Raw genomic sequence first — 25,913 nt, 5'->3', positions numbered from 1 at the left:
AACTGGCTACCTCCATTGATTTTCTGCGCCCTCGTCCTTTAAGGTTCGGCCAAAAGACGTGTGCAGCCTGCGTGCGCAATGGCGTGCACTATGGCGATCGGCGATCAGTTCCGCTTGTTATTTTGACGTTTCAGATTTTAAAATGGTGGAAATTTTCTAGAATCTAGATAAATGCCTGAAACGCGAACGCGGCAGTGTGAACCACTTTAGCACGCGTAATGGTCCCCATCGCGCACGTAGGCTGCACGCGTTGGTTTGGCCGGACCTTTATCTAGCCCAAACGATTTCACTGTTTCCACACAACCTTGTCGAATTGCCAATAAACAAATTTAAGATACATATAAAAAATACCTTTATGTCCAAAGGGTACTACAAGGTTCGAGACTATATTGATGACAAGGATGCGTGGTCAGTTCAGTCTGCACATATTTGATGTACTTAAATTTGACTATTCTTACCGTTAGATACCTAATTCCTGGCAATAAGTGGTGACTGAGTTTGTTCCGGCGTTTCTTCTCAGCACTTGCCATATGTTTGTCTCGAAGCGCTGGTAGGGCCCAAAAGATAAGGAGACATGTAAAGTGCCCCATAAGGGCTACCTTTTCTTTTTTTATTATTTTCTATTGACGTTCATAAGTGCCACTTGTGGTCTAAACTGAATAAATATTTTTAATTTTGATTTTGATTTTTTCCTCCTTAAATTCCTGTGTACCCCATACCGCGCAGGACAACCGGCGGTACTACCTGGACCTGAAGGAGAACTCGCGCGGGCGCTTCCTGCGCGTCTCGCAGACCATCACGCGCGGCGGCCCGCGCTCGCAGGTCGCGCTGCCGGCGCAGGGCATGATAGAGTTCCGCGACGCGCTCACCGACCTGCTCGACGACTTCGGCACCGACGACGGCGGGTGAGTGCGCATGTCATCGCGGCCCACACGCACACGTCACATTTAAAACAATTTACACTCACATTTAATGGACTTATGTCCGTTTTCACCATCAATCCCTAGTTTTTAAGTGATCCCTATGAAAATAAAATTCCTGTTGTGTTACCATCATCATCATCATCATCATCTCAGCCATAAGACGTCCACTGCTGAACATAGGCCACCCCCAATGCTTTCCATGTTACCCGGTTGGTAGCGACCTGCGTCCAGCGCTTTCCTGCTACCCTTATGATGTCGTCGGTCCACCTTGTGGGTGGACGTCCCACGCTGCGTTTTCCGGTGCGCGGCCTCCACTCCAGAATCTTGCTGCCCCATCGGCCGTCAGTTCTGCGTACTATGTGCCCTGCCCATTGCCACTTCAGCTTGTCAAAGTCAAAGTCAAAGTCAAAATTTCTTTATTTGTTTAGACTAATAAATAGTTCTTACAAATCGTCATTTTGCTCTTAAGGAGCCTCTACATGTCTCATAATCTTTTTACCCTACCAGCGCTTCGAGACCAACATTTGGCAAGTGCTGAGAAGAAGCGCCGCAACAAACTCAGTCACCACTGTCTGCCGGTTAATATAAATACCTAAATAATATAGTAGTAGTAGGTACATTCGATTCAGGAGCAGTTCACTGAATTTACCATGCATTCTTGTATGGTGTATCATAAGAATGGGTATACAAGATTGCGTGGTATATTAAACAAGGTAGTGACGTGCTAATATCTAGACTTACATATTAAGGTACTAGTAGAAATGACTCGCATACATAAATTTGAATAACTTGGATTGACCAGTCCCCGAAAGCAGCGCCTGTTCACAGACATGACGAGTGAACCAGCCATCGCTTCACTCGACCATATTAGAGGGAATGTAACGACCCGCCTCACTACGCCACCACCCCAGAGACATTTTAGTGAGAATGACAATTCCAAGTTATCTCTTAAAAAAAAAAACTAATAATAAAGCTAAGTAACAGTCCAGATTGAGAAGCATGACACTATAACATTTGAGAAATTATTATTAGTTTATACATTACTTTTCATTTTAATTATTTTTAGTGCGAGCATGAGGACCATAATCCTACTCCCAGGATGACTTATCATTAAGAAAATCTCGAGTTGTATAATAGGCTTTTTTAAGCATGTGATCTTTAACTATACCTTTAAATTTATTATACGGTAGCTCTTTATATTTATCAGGGACTTTGTTATAAAAATGGATACCTTGTCCCATAAATGTGGCAAACACTTTATTAAGTCTAAAAGCGGGTATAGCCAATTTATTTTTATTTCTAGTGTTAATTTGGTGAATATCACTTTTCTTTTTGAATTCATTAATATTTTGTTGAATAAATAGAATACAGTTTAAGATGTATTGTGAAGCGGCCGTGAGAATGCCAATTTCTTTAAACAATTCTCTAAGGGACGCTCTTGCTTTCATTTTATACAAGTATCTTATCGCACGTTTTTGCAAAATAAATATTGTTTCAAAATCTGCAGCTTTGCCCCATAGCATGATTCCATATGACATTAAGCTATGAAAGTAGCTAAAGTAGACTAAGCGAGCTGTTGAAACATCGGTTAACGACCGTATCCTTTTTATTGCAAAAGCCGCTGAGCTGAGCTTTCCCGCCAGAGTTTCTATATGGGGGCCCCACTGGAGTTTTGAATCCAGGGTAATTCCCAGAAAAACAGTAGAGTTTACCAGATCGATTGCATTATTATTAAGTTCTATTTGGGTACTAACTGTTTTTACGTTAGGCAAAGAGAATTTTATACATTTTGTTTTCTTTGCATTGAGTTGTAAATTATTTGTAGTGAACCAACTTAAAACTCTTGTTAGTGCATTATTTACATCGTCAAAGTTATTTTTACTTCTATCAATATTAAAAATCAAAGATGTGTCATCAGCAAATAACACGATTTCGCAAGAGTCCTTAACAAAATATGGTAGATCATTAATGTATATAAGAAACAAGAATGGACCCAGAATGGACCCCTGCGGAACTCCCATTTTCACAGGTGACCCAGAAGACAAAACACCATTTATGTCAACTTTTTGAACTCTAAAGTTTAAATAGGATTGTATTAAATCCAAAGCCGAGTCCTTCACCCCATAATAGTGCAGTTTGCGAATTAGCGTTTGATGTTCTACGCAGTCAAAAGCTTTTGAGAGATCACAGAAAACCCCTAGTGCATTTTGAGAATTCTCCCAAGCCTCGAAGATATGTTTAAGTAGTGCAACCCCGGCATCGGTGGTGGAACGACCCTTGGTAAAACCATATTGTTCACTATGAAATAGTTTATTAGAGCCAAAGTGAATCATAAGTTGCTCCTGTATGATTTTTTCAAAAATCTTGCTCAGAGCGGGCAAGATAGAAATGGGTCTATAATTGCCAGGGTCGGTTTTGCTACCAGACTTAAATAGTGGCATTAGTCTACTATGTTTCATGAGGTCGGGGAAGATGCCCTTCTCTATGCAATTATTGAATATTATCGCTAACTGTGGGGAAATTATATCAATAATGTGTTTGACTATCTTGACAGAGATGCCCCAGATATCAGTTGTACTCTTTACATTTAAAAGATTAAAAGTTTTAGTGATATCTAATGGAGTAATATGTTGCTAATCCGTTGGGCTATGTCAGCGACTTTAGTTCGTTTACGGATTGCGAACGGTTACGGTTGTGTTAACATAAGGGGTCAATTAAAAATTAGGGATTTGATGGTGAAAACGAAACGGGCATTAGGCATCCCGCAAACTGCAGACTTTTAGTCGGCCGATAGTTGGGTCGGATTTCAGTTTGTATGAGGAATCGGCCGATATCAATTCGGTGTATTGTACGTACACACTTCCATACATGCTCATACGGATTAACTAAAAATCTGTTGTCTGCGAGGCTTACAGTTCCGTTTCATACAACTACACTTAGGTTCCACATGACTTCCACATACGTTTCATCATATGACTTTCAATTTCGTTTCATATGACTTACCTATATGTATCTAATTGTCATACTATTTACACTTACGTTGCACACTATATTCACTTACGTTTCATACTAATATAACCTTCACTTACGTTTAACGTGACTCACACTTGCGTTTCATCTGATTTGCACGTACTTTTGATATGACTTACATTTATGTTTCATGCTACTTATACTTTCGTTTCGTACTGATAGGACTTTAACTTACGTTTCATATGACTTACACTTACGTTTCATATCATACAGTTACTTCTGAAGTAACAATGTCATTGACGCAAAACACACAAATACGCCAAGGACGTATTTTGAACATTTCATATTCATTACGCATACATGTAAATACTCTTTGATTGGACTAATACACATTTTGCATAAATTTTAAATGCACATTGCGTGTCGTACACAAGCCGCGTCACGCCCATGTTTAATACAGAGTGTTACACACACGTCGCCAAGTTGTACTCATTTTAATATGTTTTTCGTACGTGTTGAATAATAATTTGAATTAAATTTAGCCATTAAAGTCACAACACAGCGTTGTGGTTTTGCAAACGACTTACACAAAAATTACTTTAGTACTTATGACACTGCAGCTACAGACTTTTAGTCGGCCGATAGTTGGTCCCGATTCTAATCTGTATGAAGAACAAATCGGTGTAATGTGCGCACTTTCATAAATGTCCATACTGATTACCCAATTATCGGCGACAAGAAGTCTGTGGTCTACGCCTAAGCTAATATCTACTTTTTTTTGCAGTCTAAACAAAAAGGCATTTTAATTTTTACTTATTTTACCTACAATATATATTGTTATAACTTTTTAAACCGAATAATATTGATCAACCTGTGATATTTATACTTTATTTTCAAACAACATGATGTATTTGAGAACTGCTATTGCTTATTATTGTGTAAGTACCCAAATTAACGAATGGATCGTTTGTCGCTCATATGAATTATTCAATAACGCAAATTATTCTAAAACTGCAGGCTTTTCCTAAATGACAAAAAGCATAATGTCAAATTATACAACCATAGACACTTGGGTCTTTTCGTGAATCACATTTCAACCAAAAATATTGAACTACCTACATTTTTGGCATGAATAAGTTTGTTTAAGATTTTCAATGCGTGTTTGACATTGTGATTGTTTGGCATTTTGCGTTGAAGCTATTTTTAAAATTAGCATATAATTATGTATATTAATTTGTTTTTTCCACGAATGAGATGAAGAGACGTAAGCAATTGGCCATAATGTATTAACTCGTGTTTTTCTCTTCCATGCCATGCGTAAGGTCGCCGCTCATGTCGGACCACGGCAACGTTAGGTGTGAACCAATCTGACCGTACTGTCGAGTCCAAATTTATCAAACGCCTAGGCGAATTTCCCGTCTACAACGCCACAACTTACAACACCCTGTATTTATAGTCATTTTTGCACATGGCTAAGGGCCATTCTAAATTTGGTCATAATGGATGCTAAACAAATGGGGTTTTTTTGACACTTAAAATCTCGAAAATTATATTAATGAACTGTATGCCCTTGCATGTGTACAAGCACTTAAATAATTTTAACAACATGTTTACCTTGCAAATAAACTGTTTAAATTCGTATCATTTAGCAATTTACGCAGCGATTTTAATAAGACTTTACCTAGACTCGATTCGAGTTTTGAGAGAATCGGACTTAGTATGATGTGGCAAGACCGGAATACACTTCCAGGCGAAATAAAATTAATTATCTATAAAAATATTCCCAAATAATGCACATTAATTTGTTAGATAGGGTTTGATGAGCTTGTGGCGTTGTTCAAGTTCTGAAGAATTTATTTATTTATAGAATTAGCTTTTCTTTTCAAAATTTGAGATACGCCTAGGTGTTTCGAGTTGATGTTACTGTCTCTCTGTTTCTTCTAACCCTTGGGGCATCATTAGTTAGAAATCTTATAATATCCATCCAGTAAAATAAATATTATTCTTTAATGTTGAATATATGTAAAGGTTTTGAGTTGAAAGCTGTAAGGTTATCTAGTGATGTTCCAAGAATTTCTATGTATGTATTTGTGGTTTGATTGTCATGTGATTTTTAGATTGTTGTTTTGTATGAGGTTTGAAGCAAACATTTGAGAATATTATCAAAAGCAAATTATAAAGCAGACCAAAGAGGTCATGCCAAGGTCTTCAAACCGTGGGTTTTGGTTTAAAAGCCCAATTAATAAAAGAGTTTTATAAAGTAATCGTTGTTCTAAATCAACCTAGCTGTTACAACTCCAGTTTAACACGATTATTAGAGCTGTGGTAGGAATAGCATGTGCTACACAAGCTGCCTCCAAGAATACTGGCTAAATACCTAAACTAGGTGGCAGAACAAAATCGCAAATGTGTTAATTGTGTAGCATTAACCATGGTTCTGAAACTTAACCTTTCATGAGTCGCGAAACCAGATAACACATTGGTGACAATAAACAGAAGTAGTGTTTAGAGTTAGAGGTTTAATAATATTCTATTCTAACATCTTTCTAATCTGTATAAAAACCACAGCTCTAACAATCGTGGCGCGAGCTGTGCGGTGGTAATGCAAAGTGAACCTTACGGTTCCAGCTTCAAGGGCGAGCTGCCTGAGGGCCGGCACCTGCGCGTGGACAACAAAAACTTCTACTTCGACATCGGCCAGAACAACCGCGGCATCTACATGAAAGTCAGCGAGGTGGTACCATCGTTACAAGTAATTGTAGCACTTGAACCTAACGGTAGCAAGTAACGAGCGGGTACGGCCACGCTTGGGACTATGGCGGACATTTAATTTCGCAGTTAAAGTAGTTAAACAAAAAAAGCAATTGAAACAGACATGGCGCCATCTTCTTGCACAAGCGTGGCTATATCCAGCCTGACAATCAGAGATTTGCGCGCACTGGTGTTTTTTGATCACTAATTGTTTCTTGTACTGAAAAAAACTTACTCATCAGTTTAAAGACATGTACTAGCTATAATAATAACGTTCAAATACCAGCGCTCGCTTTCTCCTAAATAAAATTTTAGATTTACATTCCATTATTGTCTGCAAGGAGATGAGTTGGGAATAAGGTTGTTAAAACCCTTCTCCTTCAGCTCTATTTATATTTTTATGTAGTCTCGTGATAATGGAATGTACCAAAATGAACAGAAATACATAACTAAACAAATGTGAATGATAATGTTGTGTGAAAATCTTTAATTGGTGTATGAATCTAGCTGTGTGAAAGTTTTTAATTGGTGCATGAACCTTTTGGGAGGGGAACCTGGTACCGCTGACTTCGTAATTAGATCGCGATGTAATCCTCTTAACGAATAATACTCAAGAGTTCCCGTGTTTGTAGGTGAAAAGCAACTTCCGCACAGCGATCACGGTGCCCGAGAAGTGCTGGACGCGCTTCCGCGACATCCTGGCCGACTACTGCGACAAGATGTGCCGCGCGCACCACCAGGCGCAGGACCCGCAGATGGTCAGTTATTAACATTATTAAAACAAACACTCAAAATTGACCCTTGCGGAACGCTTATTTTTATTTGGCGTTAGTAGGAGAGGACTCAAAATAAATCCTTGTGGAACTCCTACTTTGTTTTGGCGTTAATAAGAAAGGACTCAAAATAGACCCTTATGGTAGCTCCTACTCGTTTGTTAGTCGTATACCTCGAAATCAAAAAATCCTTGTAGCTTTTCACCTATTCGCATTTCACCGTGATAGCGTTTTTTGTTGTAGCGTGTAATATCGGTAGTGTAGTATGCGCGTCACCATGCACACACTCACATCCCTTACATAGTATATAAGGCAATGCACGTCAAAAAACGCACTTTTAATTGCTCTTAATACGCAGTCAGTCTACTTATTTAATCGTCCCAACGCCCAACGTTGCATGGCGACCCTGCCAGTGCTGCTCACGCAGCGCTGAGCAGATGGTTTGGAATAAATAAAGTAATTTAAAGTGAAATAAAATAAATTAAAAGTTAACAAACAAAATATAGACTAAAAATTAGACTTAATTCAAAATTCAATAAAAATATCGAACATGAACGTGAAATAGAAATATCAAGTGCCAAAAATCAAGAATTTCCTGATCCTGATCAAGAAGTAAGAAAACGGACCGAATTGGATAAGCTGGGCGCCGGGCGATGATGGAGTCAGATGAGGTAACAACAGTGTGCTGGGTGCCGGGCGATGATGGAGCCAGATGATGAGGTTGACAGCAGTTAGCAGGGTGCCGGGAGTGTTCGAGTCGGAAGTGGTTGCAGCCGGGAGAACCCTACATCATGATAAGTCCCCGTGCCGAAGTCCCCTTTTGCCCCATGAAGAAAAGTCCTCTTGTCCTCTTAAAAATTAGGTCGTCGTTCTACGGTAAAATATTTTTTTTCATTAATTATGATTATCATTTAAATTTTGGAGATTAATTTAATTTTTGAAATGTTAATTTATTGGTTTAAATTGATGATATTTTTTTAATAATTTCGTAATTTTGTAAAGTAAATTATTTTGTGAGAATATTTTTATGGATATATTGAATGTACTAATTTAATTTAAACTTAATTCACAAATTTTTCAAGTTATTTATAATTTTCAAATTAATTCACAAAATTGCAATTTTATATACTGAAAGGAATAAATATAGAATTCGATATTTTTATTGAAGATGTAAAATGTTTATTATGTTTAAGTTAAAATTATTAATAATAACGTTTGTTGACGACATAATAATGTAATACTGAATATGAAAATACTGAATAATTCGCATAATATTTTATTTGCAGAAGTTAAATATGAGTAATTTTTTTTTCTAACAGGAATTAACCAATTTGAGTATTTTTAGTTTTTACACAATCACACGAGTGATAATTAACAGCCTCATTTTGTTACATTTTATTTGATTAGGATTTATTTACATTAATATTATTACTAAAATTTGTATTTTAAAATGTTTGATTTTCTAGAAGTAGGTCAATGATTTTGTTACTCAGTCATGTCATTGCACTCAACGCATACGACTTATTGCAAATCAGCAAAACGTGATTTAGCATCAGACACGTTATGATGACATGTAGGTATTTTCTAGCGTATCGACACAATACTTCGCTGTAATTAAGATCTTTACATTTTAAACAATAATTGTATTTGGTATACAAGTAAACACTTTAAATCATTGTCATAATTTGTAGACTTTTTAAGACCACCAAGATCGCATTTCTAAATGTGTATCTTTAACAAATCATTAATTTGGATTATTGATTGGATTTAGGAGTAAAACAATATGTTGACTTTTTTTCATTATACAGTAATATTAATAAATTAACATATTTATGTAATGACGAAATAATAAAGTAATTTATACCCTTGAAAATGTGATATAGAATTTGATGATTGCTATGTTGAAAAATATTTTGCAGTATAGGTAAAATATCACTTGGCTGATTACTCGATTGCTTAATTTATTTGGGTCAACACACAATAGATATTACACAATGATTAACTGTAATTGAAAGTTCTTGACTATGAACGTAATAATTTAACACAAATGCTATTTGTTTTGTTTTGTTTCAACTATGATTTTATAACGGTATATTCAGTATAGTAAATGACTTATTATGTAACTAGAAATTATGTTATAACTATGAACTTATAATTGCACGGATAAGATGATGATAATAAGAATAATTTTGATTCTATGACATGAATATAATTTATACAATGTATAAAGTTAATAAAATAAAAACTTATTGTGAGTTTAGAAAACTGTAGGCATAGGAATGTAGGTACGTTAATGTTATTAAATGATGAAGGCTATGAGATAAAGGTTTGTTGTTATAATGCAGGTTTTGGTTTGAAATTCAGATAGGAAAAGTTATAAAATAGTTTGATATTGTTTGTAAAGATGAGTTAAAAGTTAGGTATGCATTAATTACACAGGATACTTTTAATTATTTTGGACTGATCACCCAAAAGTTTTAAGATATTCTTGTGCATTGATTGCGTAGGTTTGTGAGATTGTAAAGTATTTTGTTAGATATTGAATGAATATTGAAATATTATATGAATATTATGTAAACATGGTACTAAAATAAATAATATTAAGGGGAATTATCCTTCGTTCGATCATGGTGCATACTAGATATCTCTGTGAGAATAGTTGGAGACATTAATAAGTCTTAAAATTATCCCTTCATTTAAATGATTATTATAAATAAATAAATATTATTATAAAGTGCGCGCACATTTTATAAAAGTACCATGATGAAATGATAAAATGAATTAAGTCGACTATAAATAAATAAATAATGACTTGTAAGTGTAGTAGATCTACTAACTATTAAAACATGAGGGTGGCCACATCATAAGAATTGATGATGTATTTATCTCGGAAATGGAAACTTTAATGGATATGACTTAGGTACTAGTACGAAATACTTGGATGCGACTTTATTTTTATTACTTATAATTAATATATTTTTTAAACATTTTAAATAGTCGTCAACAACACATTTAGTTTTAGAAAATCTTACATTTAATAAATCAAGATGTAACTTCTTTTTATTAATATTATCTTACTGTTATGGCTATTTGACACCAGTAATCAATAACATAGAGTTTGAATTTCAATCTAATTTTACACATTGCTAAAATTATCTTTTGTTTGTCTTAATTTACCAAGGTGTCAAGTACCCAATTTTGTATAATTTTTTTTTTCTTCATTCAATTCTTTGTAAAAAAAAAACAAAAAAAAAACGGGGGAGGTGTAGTATGCGCGTCACCATGCACACACTCACATCCCTTACATAGTATATAAGGCAATGCACGTCAAAAAACGCACTTTTAATTGCTCTTAATACGCAGTCAGTCTACTTATTTAATCGTCCCAACGCCCAACGTTGCAGTAGTATATTTTGTTACTAGCATATATTTTTAACAGATTTTTACAACAGTAGCAAATTTTGATGTAGCATGTATTATCAATAGCCTATTTATTAAGCCTACAGGCAGGAAAGTAAATCTACTATGAATTTTTTAGACAATTGTAATAAGCGATCAAAAATTATACTACAACAATAAAAATCTATTCAGAAATTATGATATTTATTTATTTATTAGGTACACCAACGATAGGTACAACAATACACAATCTGTTAAAAAATACGCAAAATATTAAGCTAATTGCACTATCACTTAGAGGTATACACAGCTTGCAAGAAATATAAGTTGCTGCTTAGTTAGGATAAATGATGTTATATAAGTTGAATTATTATGATATAGAGTCGGTTGCTGTAGCCTTGAATTTGGGTAGGGACATGAAATGCACATCCAGGGGACCACTACATTTATTGTAGATCTTGCAGATCCGACATATAGGAGAGTTGGCTCCTAGAACAGTTTTTCGAAAGGGGCGGGAGAGAGGTTCAATGGGTTTACGTGGTATTCGTAATGGGACTTTGAAGTTAAACTTCGCTAGCAAGGCTGGACTACGCACATGATGTCTCATAATTTTGTAAAAGAAAGAAAGATCAAGTAGGTCTCTACGACGTTCTAGGCTTTTTATTTCCAAGTCAGTTAAGATCTCATTATACGAGTACCTTCTTTTGTCTCTAAAATGCGAGAATACCAAGTGTCTGACAAGTCGTTTCTGGATTCGTTCAATGCGTAGAATGTGCGAAGCATAGTGAGGTCGCCAAACCACACTTCCAAACTCGAGGATGGATCTTACTAAGCTATTGAAAAGTGCTATTTTATCGCGGCGAAATGCGAATATGTGAAAAGCTACAAGGATTTTTTGATTTTGAGATATACGACTAACAAACGCTCCTACTTTTGTTTAGGATTATAAGAAAGAACCCAAAGGAGATCCTTACTGAACTCACTTTTGTTTAACATTTTTAGGAATAGGAAATGACACAAAATATACCCTTGAGACACTCCCAACTTTCTTTATTATTGGAAAGCACAAATTAGACCCTTGTGGAACTCCTACTTTTTTTTAGAACTCCTATATTGCTAATAAGACCTGCCGTTGTGAAAATCCTTGAAGGAGGCTTTGGTCAAGCAGTGGACTTCCTTTGCTTGAAATGAAAATTATAATAAATGTAATCATCAACAGCCCTTTACAGTCCACTGCTGGACTATGAGCCTCCTCCACTATAGTAGAGGGTTTTGCCATAATCCCCACGCTTGGCAGGCGGGTTGGAGATCGCAGTTTAAAAGATTTATGTTTGTCAGAGAGCGCTGCTGCCCGTTCTCTCTTTGATGTGTAGTCCCTAAGTCGCCTCTTACGACACCCGCGGGAAGAGTAGGGGTTGGTGACAAATGTATTCTACTCTGCCGTAAATAATAATAAATGTAATATTGAGGAATATTAACGTGTTTTGTGACCAGGTGGGCCCCGGCGGCGGCGGCGGCGGCGGGCCGGGCGGCGCGGGCGGCAGCGTGCGCCAGACCACCGCGCAGACCACGCCCGTATTCGATGTAGTGAGTACCAGCTTGCTGTATAAGTAGAACAAGAAATAATAAACAATACACATAAAAACAGGCGGTGCCAAAAATAATCCCAGGTTTTCACTACGGCATTGTATGTCCACGGTCCGAAAACGTGGTGTGGACGGGCCTCTCAGTAGGTGGATCGGCGATTTAGTGAAGATCGCAGGAAGTACTAATCCTAAATTCTTTAGAAATTTCCATCGATGTAAACAAACACTTGTGCACACAATTACACTATAATACTCACGTTTTCTTAATATCATACACATTATTTCACAAGCTCATGAAACCAACTTTATTCTCATGATGAAACAAATATGAAATCTAACATTGAAAACAAAATATTTTAACAAAATATTTGGATGGTGAAAATTTGTGCTTCATGTTAAAATGTCAAATCGACATTTGGCGTTTAAATTTAGGTCCTATCTCTGGAAAATCTGTAAGTCATAGACAATATTCATAGATAATAATCTGTAAATTTTATCGATTTTATTTCAAGTATTCAATTATTTCAATTACCAATTACTTTGATAATATTAATTTAAAATAAAATATAAACGAGGTTATATTCAACAATGTATTTTTTCTTCATTGAATGCAACAACACACTTCGCGAAGAAGTCTTTGAATTCAGCTTTATTATACAGACGAGTGTCACATAAAAAAAGCCTTTCGACCACTTTTCGACTGGTTTACGATTTTATTGTGCACTTTGTCTACTCTAGACCCACAGTATAATTTAAATTATATTTCCTAAATAACAAATAAAAAAGGGAAAGTTAAATTTTCTTTGATTAAGAAGATCCTAGTTTGACGATCACATTACTGATCTCAACATCAATCAGAAAGAGGGATTGATCTTAATAATTATACAAACGATCTTTAAAAATCTAATAATCGTCTGTTGCAGTCCGTAAATGACATTTACAGAATTGCGATTAACGAGAGATTTTGTCGCATCACTAGTAGATCAACTGACATAGACTAAAAATTCGTCAATGTCAGTTGGCCATATTTGTTTACATTTAGGGAAATTTCTAAAGAACTAAGGTATAGGACGCGGGCGGCGCAGGACGGGTCGTTGTGGAAATCCTTGGTTGTCCAACAGTGGACGTCATTTGGCTAAAACGAACATACGAAAGATTTTACGTGTCAAGTGTGAAGCGTGTTCCGTGCCTGTGTTTGTCAACCTGTCAGTGGTGAGCTGATTCGGCTCTAGAAACACGAAATTGTTAATTGATGATTTTATATTTACTAGACCAACTAGACCAATAAAAGTTTACAGTCTTAAATCTTTCAGGTTCATAATTTTAAACGGACAGGATTAGCATATCTTCCTACAAGGGGAATAATAAAGTTTCTGGTGTGTGAATGCCGAAAACCGACTTAAAACAGCGACTTAATCAATTCCAGGACACATTACCAGGAAACGCGCCGAACCGGATTTGATGCGAGGATTTGAGCGCCTACTACTGAACTGCCGACTATCGCGACACCGACAGCCCGCCACCGAACCAGACCCGCCGCACGCCGGCGCCGGGCGCCGCGCCGGGCCCACGCCGCACCCGCCGGGCCCGCGCCGGACCCCGCCGGGCCCGCGCCGGGCCCAAGCGGACGCGCGCCGCCCGACGCCGCTGACGATGCGTTCGTCTTATCTGTATATAGTATTTTATATACGTATGTTCGGGGCGCCGAGTCACAAGTGGCCGTACCACTATCGCGCGGTACGACAACTTTTACTACTGTTGACGTCATGGAATTAACTGATGCTGCGTAAATTTTGGCCGCGTTACGATGTAACGCAAACATTAGGAATACAAAAGACAAATTTTTGGACTCGGACGTTTCGGTAGTTAGAGTTGGTGTTGATTGTTGTATCGTATTAAAGTACCGCCAGTTGTGCTCGGACGCCCGATATAGTAGTTATATGTATGTATGCCGTTGACGTCACAGCGACTCCGGTAGATGTAAGGATGTGATAAAATATTTGAGCTTTATGGTTTATTTGTAATAGTTCACGCGCGCCTGCGCACTTTGAGCGCCTCGCCGCGCCCGCGGGTGTCCCTTTGTTTGAACCACACTACTTTTGGAGATTCGTAAAACATGAAAGCATAGATTTTTCCACTTGATAGACAAGTTGGTGGTTGTTAGCATACACTTGGTGTGCGAAGGACAGGCGGCGGGCGCGGGCGAGCGTCGGGTCTGCGTCAGGGACGCCACTAGCTTTGAGTCAAATCTTCAAATTCACATGTACGTGGCCTTTTAATCTAATTACTTGTGTGACGGCTGCGGCCGGTCGTTTTTCTGAAACTAACATTAGGTTTTATTTTTTAAATTATCATTTTATCGTTTACTCTTACCATTTTTTATACGTGTAAATAGTTGGCACTCGGCACACGAAAACGGGATTATGAAATGTATCGATTGATTTATCAGAGGATCGGAAGTTTAATTCCGATCGAAGTCATTTTATTTTTGTTAAGTTGTACCATATTCAGTGAGTCAGGCGATGCATCGCGACCGAGCGAACGGATTGGCTATTAACGCTTTAAACTAAGTAATCGCATCTGACGTCTTTAATTAACAACATAATAAAATTGAAAAAAAAAAAAACTGTTAATTGTAAAATGCCACTTATCTAGTTTGTAGGTGTATGTGTTTTTTTAACATGGAATATTTAAATATAGTTTTTCGTCTATACTAAGAAGCATACGGCAGGCACGGAGTATGCGGGGAGTCGTCTCGCACGAAGCGTGACGTCGGGTGACATTGGAATCGGAACCTTCGGTCGAAGGTCAAGAGTCGGCATTTCAGTGGCGAGACGGTTCCCGGGGGACTGGCACCGGGTGTTTACAGGGCTTGTGGCGGCGCGAGGCCCGGGCCGGGCCGGGGCGCAGCGGGCGCGGGCCCGGCTGGGCGCCGGCGGGCCCGGGCCCCGCGCCGGCCATCTCGAATCATTAGGTAAGTGCCACACTGCTGTGATATTCTCGTAGATCCAGGCGATTTATAATTACCGCAACGCCGCGGTCACAATTGGCTATCAAAATTGGGAATAACCGTTTTAGGATATTTTTCAGATTTATACTTTTGATGTTGAACGTCAACTGTCAATTTTTTTGAGTGAAACTCGAAGTTTTTAGGGAAACGAATTGGTGGGGGTCTAAATTGTTTGCCAAATTATTGGAATCGGGAGACTAGTGTGTATACGTATTTGAAAACAGCGGGCAGTGGGCGGCTTGGCGCTTTCTTGTATTTGATATAAGATGAAACACTGTTAAATTAAGCAAACTCATTTCCTTGGATATTAAACTCCGCTTTAAAAATAAATTAAGGATCCTTGACACTAAAGTGTACGTCAGGCCGCCATTGTCCGCTACAAATCCGCCTGAGGGGTAGGAGAGGGGAGGGAGGGGTCTCCGCGGAAGTGTGGTTTGTAAGCACCCTGTGTTGTGGTCGGGGACGATCGCTTTTGGAATCTACGGCAGCGCAGTATATTTCTAATCTCTTCTATAGTTTGGTGATCGGTATATTTTGATAGTTTTAAATACTCGGATTTTATATTCATTCGGAGGTCACCGCCTCTCGCTTTTTACCCGCGTGTAATAAAACGGATGCATGCCCGGGAAACATACGCAGGATTGAGTGATCTCGAGTCATCGATTGATATAAGGCTATCCCGTTTTTGCTACACGCGAGTAGAAGGAGACGGACCGGCTGTCAACTGAAATCCGTTGAATATAAAAATCAGTAATTTTAGTAATCGTTTGAAAGTGAACGTTACAGCATAATAATAAAGTGCATATTCCAAGAGTGAGTCCCTCACGTGCTTGCGCGGGCCCTCACGTGCCTTCGACTTTATTGATGTATTTATGCATTTTCGTTTTTACTATTATTACGGTTACGAGCGTAACTACATCACCCCTGAGTTTTCACCCTTTATTGGTAGCTTTAAACGCGCTGTCGACGTCGCATCGATCGCGGACGGAAAAACCTTTACGACGTAACGTGCTTTTTAAGAAAAAAACAAAAAAATCGTAAAAAGTCGAAATAAAAATAGTACATAAAAAGTTGTTACAGATAACCGAGCGCGTTAAGTTTTGTAAACGTTTTTTTTATTGTATCCTGTAATGATTATGTAGGAGCGTCTCGGACGCGTAGTATATATTTTTTGTATTAGTTTTACGATAGTTTCGAATCGTCCCTCGGGCTTCGCTTCGTTCGATACAGTATTGTATGGTGCACAGCGTCGCGGATGTATCATATAACTTGTTTTTGTTCCTAGTTGTACTCAAGCTTTCCATGTTACGCCAGAAACCAACACTGCAATGTATTCAAATCAACCGTCGCCTGGTTCCTCTAAGCATAATACTGTCGCAGGTTTGTGGCGTAATACTCGAAGGCGTTAGTCGCTGTGCTTACCTCTAAGTCAGGTTGTACGTTCCACGTGCAATAGATACCGCTTCGCCGAACCGATTATACCTACTGTTAATGTTTAACTTAGATCGTACATCGTTCGCGAGCAGTCGCACGACTGGAGGCAGCCGGACGATTACGCGATCCGTATGTAACCTTCCGTGCGCAGTCAGTCGTGCGGACTACTGCGACTTGCAATAAATTGATTGTGAACGATGACCTGCAGATGCCATCTAAATAGAAAGAGAGTTGTTTGAGTGACAGAGACGGCACTAAAATCTATTTCACTCATATAGTACCCTCCCTGTCACGCATGTTTTCGACTCGACAGATTGCTAAACACTGCAGTTATCGTAATTTAAAACAGAAATTGTAAAATAGCGTATTTTTCACCCTTACGAATCATAGAAATAGTTAGATCCATTCGATTGCAGCCTCCGGGCTCGTACCCGGGGTGCACTCAATGTGGTATTTGTGTAGGTTAATTTACAGTACATTTTCCTCTGACCATTTCTTAGAGTGGCATAAGTTGGTGACGTCCGATTTAAGTGTTACATATAGAAAAAAAAAAGATAAATAACTATATAAAAACACTTCTGCAGCGTGGAATGAAAACCTTGGAGCTTTAAAGAGTGATTCATCGAAGATACCACTTATTCGATTTCTTAAAATTGTTACTCGGTATAATGCCGGGACGGCATTATCATAACGCCTCAATCAAAAAGGTCTGAATGGATTTTCAACGGAACAGCATTTAGCAATTTTGACAAACGAATGATTCGTGTCTTCGATAGTATCGACGATAGATCCTCCAGTGTTTTTGAGTTGTGCTGTACGTTAAAATAGTAATTATGTAAGGGGGCGGCGGTTGTTAGGCCGGGCGGCGGCGCGCGCGCACGAGTGCCGAGTTGGCTCGCGGGGAGGCGGTCGCACTGCTGCGTACTGGGTGGTACATAAAAAAATCTTCCAATACACAAAAAAACGCATCATTACAGGCATCGTAAATCTGAATCTACCTTATTTAACAATAGGTACTATCGACAACAGTGTTAACTGCCCATTGCGGGTCATGTCGTCTCGTTCTATCGCAAAGAATCATCATTGATGAGAGCGAGAGCAAAAACGGAAATGGATAGTTAACACTGTGGCCGTGTGTACATTTTTTGTTCATTTTAAGAACTCGTTCTTTATCAAGGTATATTCTCTTAATAGAAAAAAATAGCAGTCTGACATGGTGTGTGCCACCCCGTACCTCCCATAGCCTAGTCCCCAGCACGGTGCCTCCCCGCGACGTGGCTTAATTTTAACAACTTTATGGTACAAAAACGTAATTTTAGTTCCATAGACGGTTAAGACTACAGAGTTTATATCTAGAGATTATTAAAGTATATCCTCCGGCTGGTTCAGCCAGCCTAGCAACAGTCAATAAAATAAAATAATGCTATATGATAAAGATATATTAATATTAAATAGTGTCTATTCTTCGAGAAGCTAGTAATCGCGTGGGTTTAAGTCGGCAATAGTTTGTAGTGCACGATTTGCTAAGAGATTTTTCATTTCCTCGAGATCTCCGTTGGGTCGGGCCGGCGATTATGTTTTCCCATCACCCTTGACTTATCCATGACCCCCTTCTCAAGTCCCTATGCCTCTTGGCAACATTTATTCAAAAACTATAATGAAGTCTTTTTCAACAGTCTAGTTCTATCAGAAAGACTGGATATTCCCAACCCATTGACCTTTATGTTCTTTTTCCTGCCCTTCTGAACATGTTAAGTCGAAAAAAATCTCCTTTGATCCCTTCAATTATTATTTGTATCTATACTTAGATTTATAATTCACGTCATTAATTTGGCAATCCTCGTGCGACAAGGTTATACTAACGGCAGCGTGATCTTCAGTCAATTCCAGTCGATTGATTACATAGTATCCTTGTTTCACGGTTTCTATGTAATGCCACTTTCGAGAAATTACTGACGCGAATTAAAGTCTAAGTACTTTTGTATGTGCAACCCCGACGAAGTTTAAATGACAAATAGCAAGATGAGAAACGATAGCCAATGTGTAATAGAAATCGACAGATGTACTTTTTACGATTTCTATCGCCTATTGATTTGAGTTTTAATCTGCTGGTCTTCAGACTTCGGCAGGGCTGTATCAGACGATGTAGTGCGTCAGGTCCCGCCGGCCCCTGTCTCGTGCCGCCGGAGCGGTGCCGCCGAGTGCTGCCCTGTGATAGCGCGCCCACCGCCGTCGCCCGCACGTCTCTCTCACGCTTCACGCTTATTCATCTTAGTTAAGGTTTATTCAGAGTAAATACAAATGAGTAGGTCATCTTCATAGAAACGCACCGAGCGCGGTTTATATGTGAGCGCGCCAATATACGTATGCGGCGCGCACGCACACACTGACTAAATTCGGCGCAACCACGACTGGCTCCCCGCTAATCCCCGCTAAATTTTGTCAGTGTGTGCGTGCGCGCCGCATACAAATATTAGCGCGCTCACATACAAACCGCGCCCGTGCGTTTCTATGAAGATGACCTACTCATTTGTATTTACTCTGGTTTATTTTTATTCCTTACTCCACTTGACAATCGTAACCAGTTTCTTAAACGTAGAAATGCCGTTTTGGAATCTAGTTACGGACGTGGAATTAAGGCTTCGGCACACGTTCGCTTTCTCTTTGCCCTAAGTATTTCTATGGTTATTAATTAAAATGTTCAAAGAGATCTCCAAGGCAGCTCCGATTCCTCTTTAAATACAGGTTACTACTCTGACTCGACCGGACACGGCACAATTTTTCTGCCAAACCTTTAACTTTATTTTGAATTCTTCTAAAATAACTACAGTCCACAATCTTTACTCCTTGTCGGTTTAGGGAACGTGTGCCTTGTACGTGAGTGTTTATTCTCTATTCACAACTCTATGGCTATGTTGTGAAACAAAGCATGTACGAAATTAAATAAATCAATAAAAGTAAATACTCAAACCACTAAGTTATCACATTTTCAAGACAATTTTTACTAAGCGAAGGTGTCATTCTCTACACCTGTTGCAATGTAAATGTCTACCTTCGAGTTGTGAATTGAGTATTATTGCGTGCAGTTTGAAGTGATAGTCAATTATTATAATATTCACTCGCCGCGCCGCCGACTCACTCCACGCAGCGCTAGATCTAGTCGGAATGTACTGAGGCAGAAGTAAACTATGGACCTAAATTCAATACCACAATGTTTATTACGACTATTACACATGATGTCCCTTGTAATTTTCATCAAATTTAAGTTGAGTCAAAAGACATTAAGACTATTAAATGGTTGTGCTAGACTGATTACTTTTGTCGTGTTACTTCATATTTTGGGACTATCAGTATGAAATATGGATTGTGAGTTGAATTTTATGCTTATATCTATGTCAAATGTTGGTTTCATTAACACCATGTCTATCTAGATGATGTTCTGATTTCCACATACGGATTCGGAAGACATAATCTATTTGTTAAATGTTTACTGATATTTCATTTTTTAAATCATGTTATAACACTATTTATTGTGGCCTAAACTTCAACGAATTGGTCGTTTCAAACTGCTAAACGATATCATTGTTATAGTTAGACATAACTTTATTTATACATTGGTTTTTGAATATTATTGTTTGATGCCAGAATATTGTAATTTTTAGCAATTAATCAAACATATATATTATATAAGCGATACTGAGGTATTGACACGTTAGCATTTTAGTTGTCTGCTTTGGGTCCATAGTTTTCCATGGTATGAAGACGAGTGTGTCGGCGGCGAGCGCCACGCCGCCCCCGTAAGTGTTATACATTACATTAAATAAATAGGTCACTAGATAAAGAAATACAAACTGTGAAACTTAAAAATCAGAGTTATAATAGTACGTTAGTTTTAATTATATTTCTGATATTAATTGATGTTTTGCTAAAAGATAATTTATCTGTACGTTACGTTTGATGTCGCGTGGTTGTAGCGAGCTTCTGCCGTCGCAGCGTCCACCGCGCCACACTTCGGCTATTGTTTTACGGACAGATTATTGTTAGTTTACAGTTCCTCGCAAATGCATCCACTTGGATCTTGTTACACCACGCGGGCCCGGAGCACGACTCCCGAGCTCCTTGTTAATCGCGATAGTTATTCGACTCCGAGAGAGATGGGGACTGACAAAGGACCAAGATGAACATACTCGTGCGCTCATACTTTTGTTACCTTCCATCTCTTTTGATCCGATGTCGAAATGTAGATTGTTTGCGTTTTGTAACTCGACAACGACAAATGTTATTCCTTCGGGTTTCGTCGCTTCAGGCCCCACTTAATAATTTTAACCCGCCACTACTATGTAATGTAACCTCAAAAATATTTTTAATACAATATAAGCAATACCACAGTACCTGAAATTGAAAAAGGATATATAAAGAGAAAAATGTAATAGTTCGGAAATATTGGTTGGATACAAATATGTAATAGAACTTGGCGGTGTTTGACGAGCAGTTATAAAACAGGAAAACGGTTGCATAAATGTTGCGTTGTGATGTTGGTTTGATTGTTTTGTGCGTTTCTTGCTTTGGACGGTTGATGGAACTAGTTCGACGGGGCCAGCGGAGCCGCCCGCTTCACCACGGCGGCTCCCCTGGCGCCCCACGATTGTAAATACTGGCTGAAAATTTTCAATCTTTAACCCTTAGCATGTATGAGAGCGGGTCAATAATACATTATTACTGGAAATGGTAGTCACGGGTTGGATTCCCCACGTCGGTGGTCGGAGGCTGGACCCAGCAGGGAGCTGCGCCTCGCGCAGGAGGCCGCGTCGCTCGCTCCTAGGATGGCGAGTGCAGGTAACATTAGGTCCTGGTTAGGGTAAACGGTTGAAGGGAACATAAGCGAGGTGATAGGACTTGTTATTAGGCATAGGAATCACTGGGACCGGCTGGAGTGTGTAGATTTTTACCCTGGATTTAATAAATTTAAATCAAATACAGACTAACGATTGAAGCTTTCGATGAACCGGGCAAGGTAGACTGCTGGGTTCAGGTCTACATAGCTAGTCGGTTCTACCACGTATGTTTAGGACGTGCCATACGCAGGAGTTGAGTCGCCACGACACGTGGGCAGCCAGCGGCGGCGCCCGGTGCGGCACCGCGGCGTCTCGTTGCTGTGCGGAGGAATAGTTAACATCCGGACAGTTTACTTTCATTATGTACGTGTATGTATTAGGGTATCCTTTGTATTTACGTCCAGGAGATAGTGGAATGAAAATTGCTTCAGTTTTGTGTTGAATTATTAGGATGTAATGCTGGTCGAGTAAGGTGTCGCAGGTTGATAGCGAGATCTGTCTGCGGAGTGCAAGGAGCCGCCGCCGGCAGCTGCCGGGCCGGCGCGCGTCACGTCACGAGTGATACGCGAGAAATATCATGAGTGTGAGATGGAGGTGAACAAATACTGCCAATCGATTGTAGTTTATATTATATAATGGATAATGATTTGTAGCGTTAAAACGATTTCGAAATATTGTGTCCTGAATATTTCATATTTTATGTATAGTATCGAAATGCGGCGGCCCGGTGCTGTTCAAGCGCCCGCCTCCGGCCCGGCGGGCCACGCGCTGTTCAGTTTCGGTCGTGCCTTCAACTCTCATTCATCTTACGGACAATAGATTGTACTGTACGAGTCATCTCTCCATCCGGGCGCTTGGGCAGAATCGGCCGCACTGTAAATGTTTTCCTTAGGGTGAGAACGATGGATACAACTGTGTTCTGTAGTGTACCGAGCGACAGGGCGTTGTCTAGATAGGTTTGCACTTGACGCGCGGCCGCTACTAGCGTGCGCCCGCCCGCCATCTTGTAGGCGCCATAACGCAAAATGGCCGCGCGGTGTATAAGCGGACTTTGTTCGCTGGGCTAAGATGTAAAAAAAATAGATTGCAATATAAATTGTGGTTGTTAGGCGTAAGATGACGGCATATTGGGTGTTGTGTATGAAGAGGTGGAGATGAGACCTAGCTGGTTAAGGAATGGAAGTCCCATAGAACACGTATAAATTGTTTTTTAACATTTTGTCTTGTAAAATTCTAAAAGAGTAACATAAATGAGGCTTTCGGAAACTTGCCTAATTTTGGATTAATATGCACCCAATATGCACTGGAGTAGTGATTAATTTTGATATCGTAAAGTACGGAACTGTGGGACTGACGTGGCTCATGTGATGAGGATAAAGGTTTATTTGTATTTTGATTTGTAAAATGTTCCGTGTGTAACACGGCTGCATTCGAGACTGCTTTTGTGTGTGTGGGGAGGTGGCGGCGCGCTCGGCGTGGGTTCCGCCTAGATTTGATGCTCTCCGAGGGACCGACGCGGCCGTAGCACCGCCAGCCACCGACCCCAAGGCGCTTCCCTTGCACAATTTATGGCTTTCACCGAATAGGTTCTCATCGCCAGCATTAAAATGGTTTGGTGAGACCAGAAAATTGTGGAATAGACGCGCCGGTGAGATTTTGTATCCAAAGATTGAATAGTGTGATGTATAACTTCCTATAGGTTTATTATTATACTAGTATTTTATATAACTTACTTGTTGTTTTTTCTATTGTTTGACACTAGTTGGTATTGAAATTTTGGAAAAATGACAGATCTCCAAATCGAATTTTGATGTGAAATCAACAGACGTAGGTTTGTATGTCTGGTACGAACACTCTTGGCGTGATGGGCACTCGTGTAGAGGGCGAGCGATAATACTCCAGGTAGCTGTAGTGTCTGTCACGTTATTGTATTTATGTATTTTGGAACGAGTGGAACTCTGTGCTCGAACTAAAAAATAACAGGCAAGTCCAGTATTATTGCCAAGTTTTGACCTTAGAGTTCAAGCGCAGGGAGTGTATATCATGGGATAGGATGGCAGTGAAACTGCAGCTAAGATGGTGCTTGTGTGTACTTACGAATGGATATCATATTGTTATATTATTTCTACTTCAAAAAAATAAGAGAAAAAATGCGCCTATTTATTTTATTTTAGAAAGAAACTGTAAGATTTATTTAGGAACCCTGCAAATTATTTGCTGAATTGTCCGAATGCGTTAGTTTTTATTTTGTGTCTTACTCTTGTTTGTGAGCGTGACACGAATTATTTTTCTGTACACAACCTTTTTTGTCACATAATAGTCTTGAGAAGTAATCAGCAATAGATCTAAGGTTGTTTTGTACCGAAGAATACTCGTGTAGCGAGGATAAGAGCCGTCGTGACGTGAGAAACGTGGGTAGATGAAGCAGCCGCGCGCGCGACGCGCGTGTGACGTCGCGCGACGCGGGTAGTTGCTCGACATACACAAGGCGGAATATTGGTGCGCGACTGCGACGCGCGGTGTGCCGTAGGAAAGTTTTACGATAAATGGTGAAAAAATAAAGAAACTACAAAAAAACAAGCTTTTGTTTTATAATTTTATTTTTGTGAACCTATTACAAAGAAAAAATAACACTGAATTTTGATAAAGTAAGAATTCAAGTATTCTACAGTTAATAACGCGGGGCCAATATAATCGTATTTAATAAAGCCCTGATAAAATTGGTCAATGACGCAAAATAAAATTCATATTTTTTTATGTCCTTACCTTTTGTAGGAAATGTAATATTGATCCAATTATGTAAATTGCCAATTTTATCCGATAAGACGTAGTAGTAGCACAGAATAATAATAAATAAGTACTACGTACAGAAGTTTTACTTCGCGAAGGTATTTAAAAAAATGTATGCTCAATGTCATTAACAATATGGTGTAATTTAGCTTGTCTCAAGAGTCAAGCAAGTTTGTCAGAAGTTTTGTTGACAAACGTCAGTGATCGGTACTGCGCCGAAGCTATAGGGCTGACTTCGGTAAAATGATGTGACGTGAGGTGCCAATCTGCAGAAAATGGCGGAGGAAATTACATGATTTAGCATGAATTATCCCAACTAATATTATAAATGCGAAAGTAACTCTGTCTGTCTGTCTGTCTGTCTGTCTGTCTGTCTGTCTGTTACGCTTTCCCGCTTAAACCTCGCAACCGATTTTGATGAAATTTGGCATAGAGATAGTTTGAGTCCCGGGAAAGAACATAGGATAGTTTTTATCCCGGTTTTTGAAACAGGGACGCGCGCGATAAAGTTTTTCTGTGACAGACAAAATTCCACGCGGGCGAAGCCGCGGGCGGAAAGCTAGTCATGAATAATATTAACTACTTATTTACCTCTCAGTGTCTTCAGGCAACTTAAAAAAGTACATTCTGTGTTTTTATTATTATTTAGGCAGTTAAATACTGCACAGTATTTAGTACACCATTTTCTTTATTTTTTTCCATCATACACAAGAATACGCGTGCGTGAGTCAATGTTCGCTCGTATGTGAGGCCTTGTCGAATAGTACTCTTGTAGGAGGCAATCGTGCGTGTTTTGTTTTCGATGTAAACTCGCGGAGATGAACAGTGGGTCTAGACAAAGTGCAAATTATAATCGCAAACCAGTCGAAAAGTGGTCGAAAAGCCCCTTTTTTGTATGGAGTTTTGACGGATTCGATTTTCGATTCGATCAAAAAGTGCGTTTTGTCTAGGGGGGCAGGCCTGGTAGTAGGTCAAATAGCATAATTTCTTGGTTACCTACTGAATATACAGTTAGGTTGGTAACTAAATTGGTACACATAAACTTAATAACCATTGTGTTTTTTTTTATCTGATAAGTTCTTGTGATATTCTAACTATCTACCTACATACTATACATGTCTCGCCGACTTGACGACGCACAATGGTCTGAAAATGAATCTCGCATACCATAGAAAGGGGCCGTTCAAGTATTACGTAAGCAGATTTCTTACCATTTTTTATTATTATTTAATAGTATACCTCCCTTTGTTTTACTAATATAGTATGAAGGGTATGAGTAGCTCCATGTGTGAGAAAAAAAATATTTAATTTTTTTTTGTATGGAAATAAACACTTAGTGGATTTTTTTAAACTGAATGGAACTGAAGGGCTGGTACTCACATGAGCTATTGCACCATACACGGCGATCAAGATGACATACAATTCTTGTACCTTTGGGTGCC

At 39.0% G+C, this 25,913-nt stretch overlaps 1 protein-coding gene across 3 annotated transcripts in view; it reads left to right on the top strand.

Moving 5' to 3' along the window:
* The window catches only part of LOC135084025 (transcriptional activator protein Pur-beta), a 40,300-nt gene extending 26,346 nt beyond the window's left edge, over nucleotides 1–13,954 (top strand). For 2 of the 3 annotated variants that reach the window (XM_063978767.1, XM_063978769.1), the window contains exons 5-9: nucleotides 727–905; nucleotides 6,522–6,645; nucleotides 7,277–7,402; nucleotides 12,311–12,403; nucleotides 13,829–13,954. In XM_063978767.1, the coding sequence (XP_063834837.1) occupies nucleotides 727–905; nucleotides 6,522–6,645; nucleotides 7,277–7,402; nucleotides 12,311–12,403; nucleotides 13,829–13,864 (558 nt within the window). In that variant the 3' untranslated portion in view covers nucleotides 13,865–13,954. The remainder of the gene's footprint in view (nucleotides 1–726; nucleotides 906–6,521; nucleotides 6,646–7,276; nucleotides 7,403–12,310; nucleotides 12,404–13,828) is intronic. The other variant, XM_063978768.1, reaches the window with a different exon arrangement.
* Nucleotides 13,955–25,913: the final 11,959 nt, after the last annotated feature.

Source organism: Ostrinia nubilalis, chromosome 25 (assembly GCF_963855985.1).
Source record: "Ostrinia nubilalis chromosome 25, ilOstNubi1.1, whole genome shotgun sequence".
NCBI classification, from domain to species: domain Eukaryota; kingdom Metazoa; phylum Arthropoda; class Insecta; order Lepidoptera; family Crambidae; genus Ostrinia; species Ostrinia nubilalis.
Note: the sequence above shows the minus strand (reverse complement) of the source record. Positions and strands in the feature narration are given on the sequence as shown.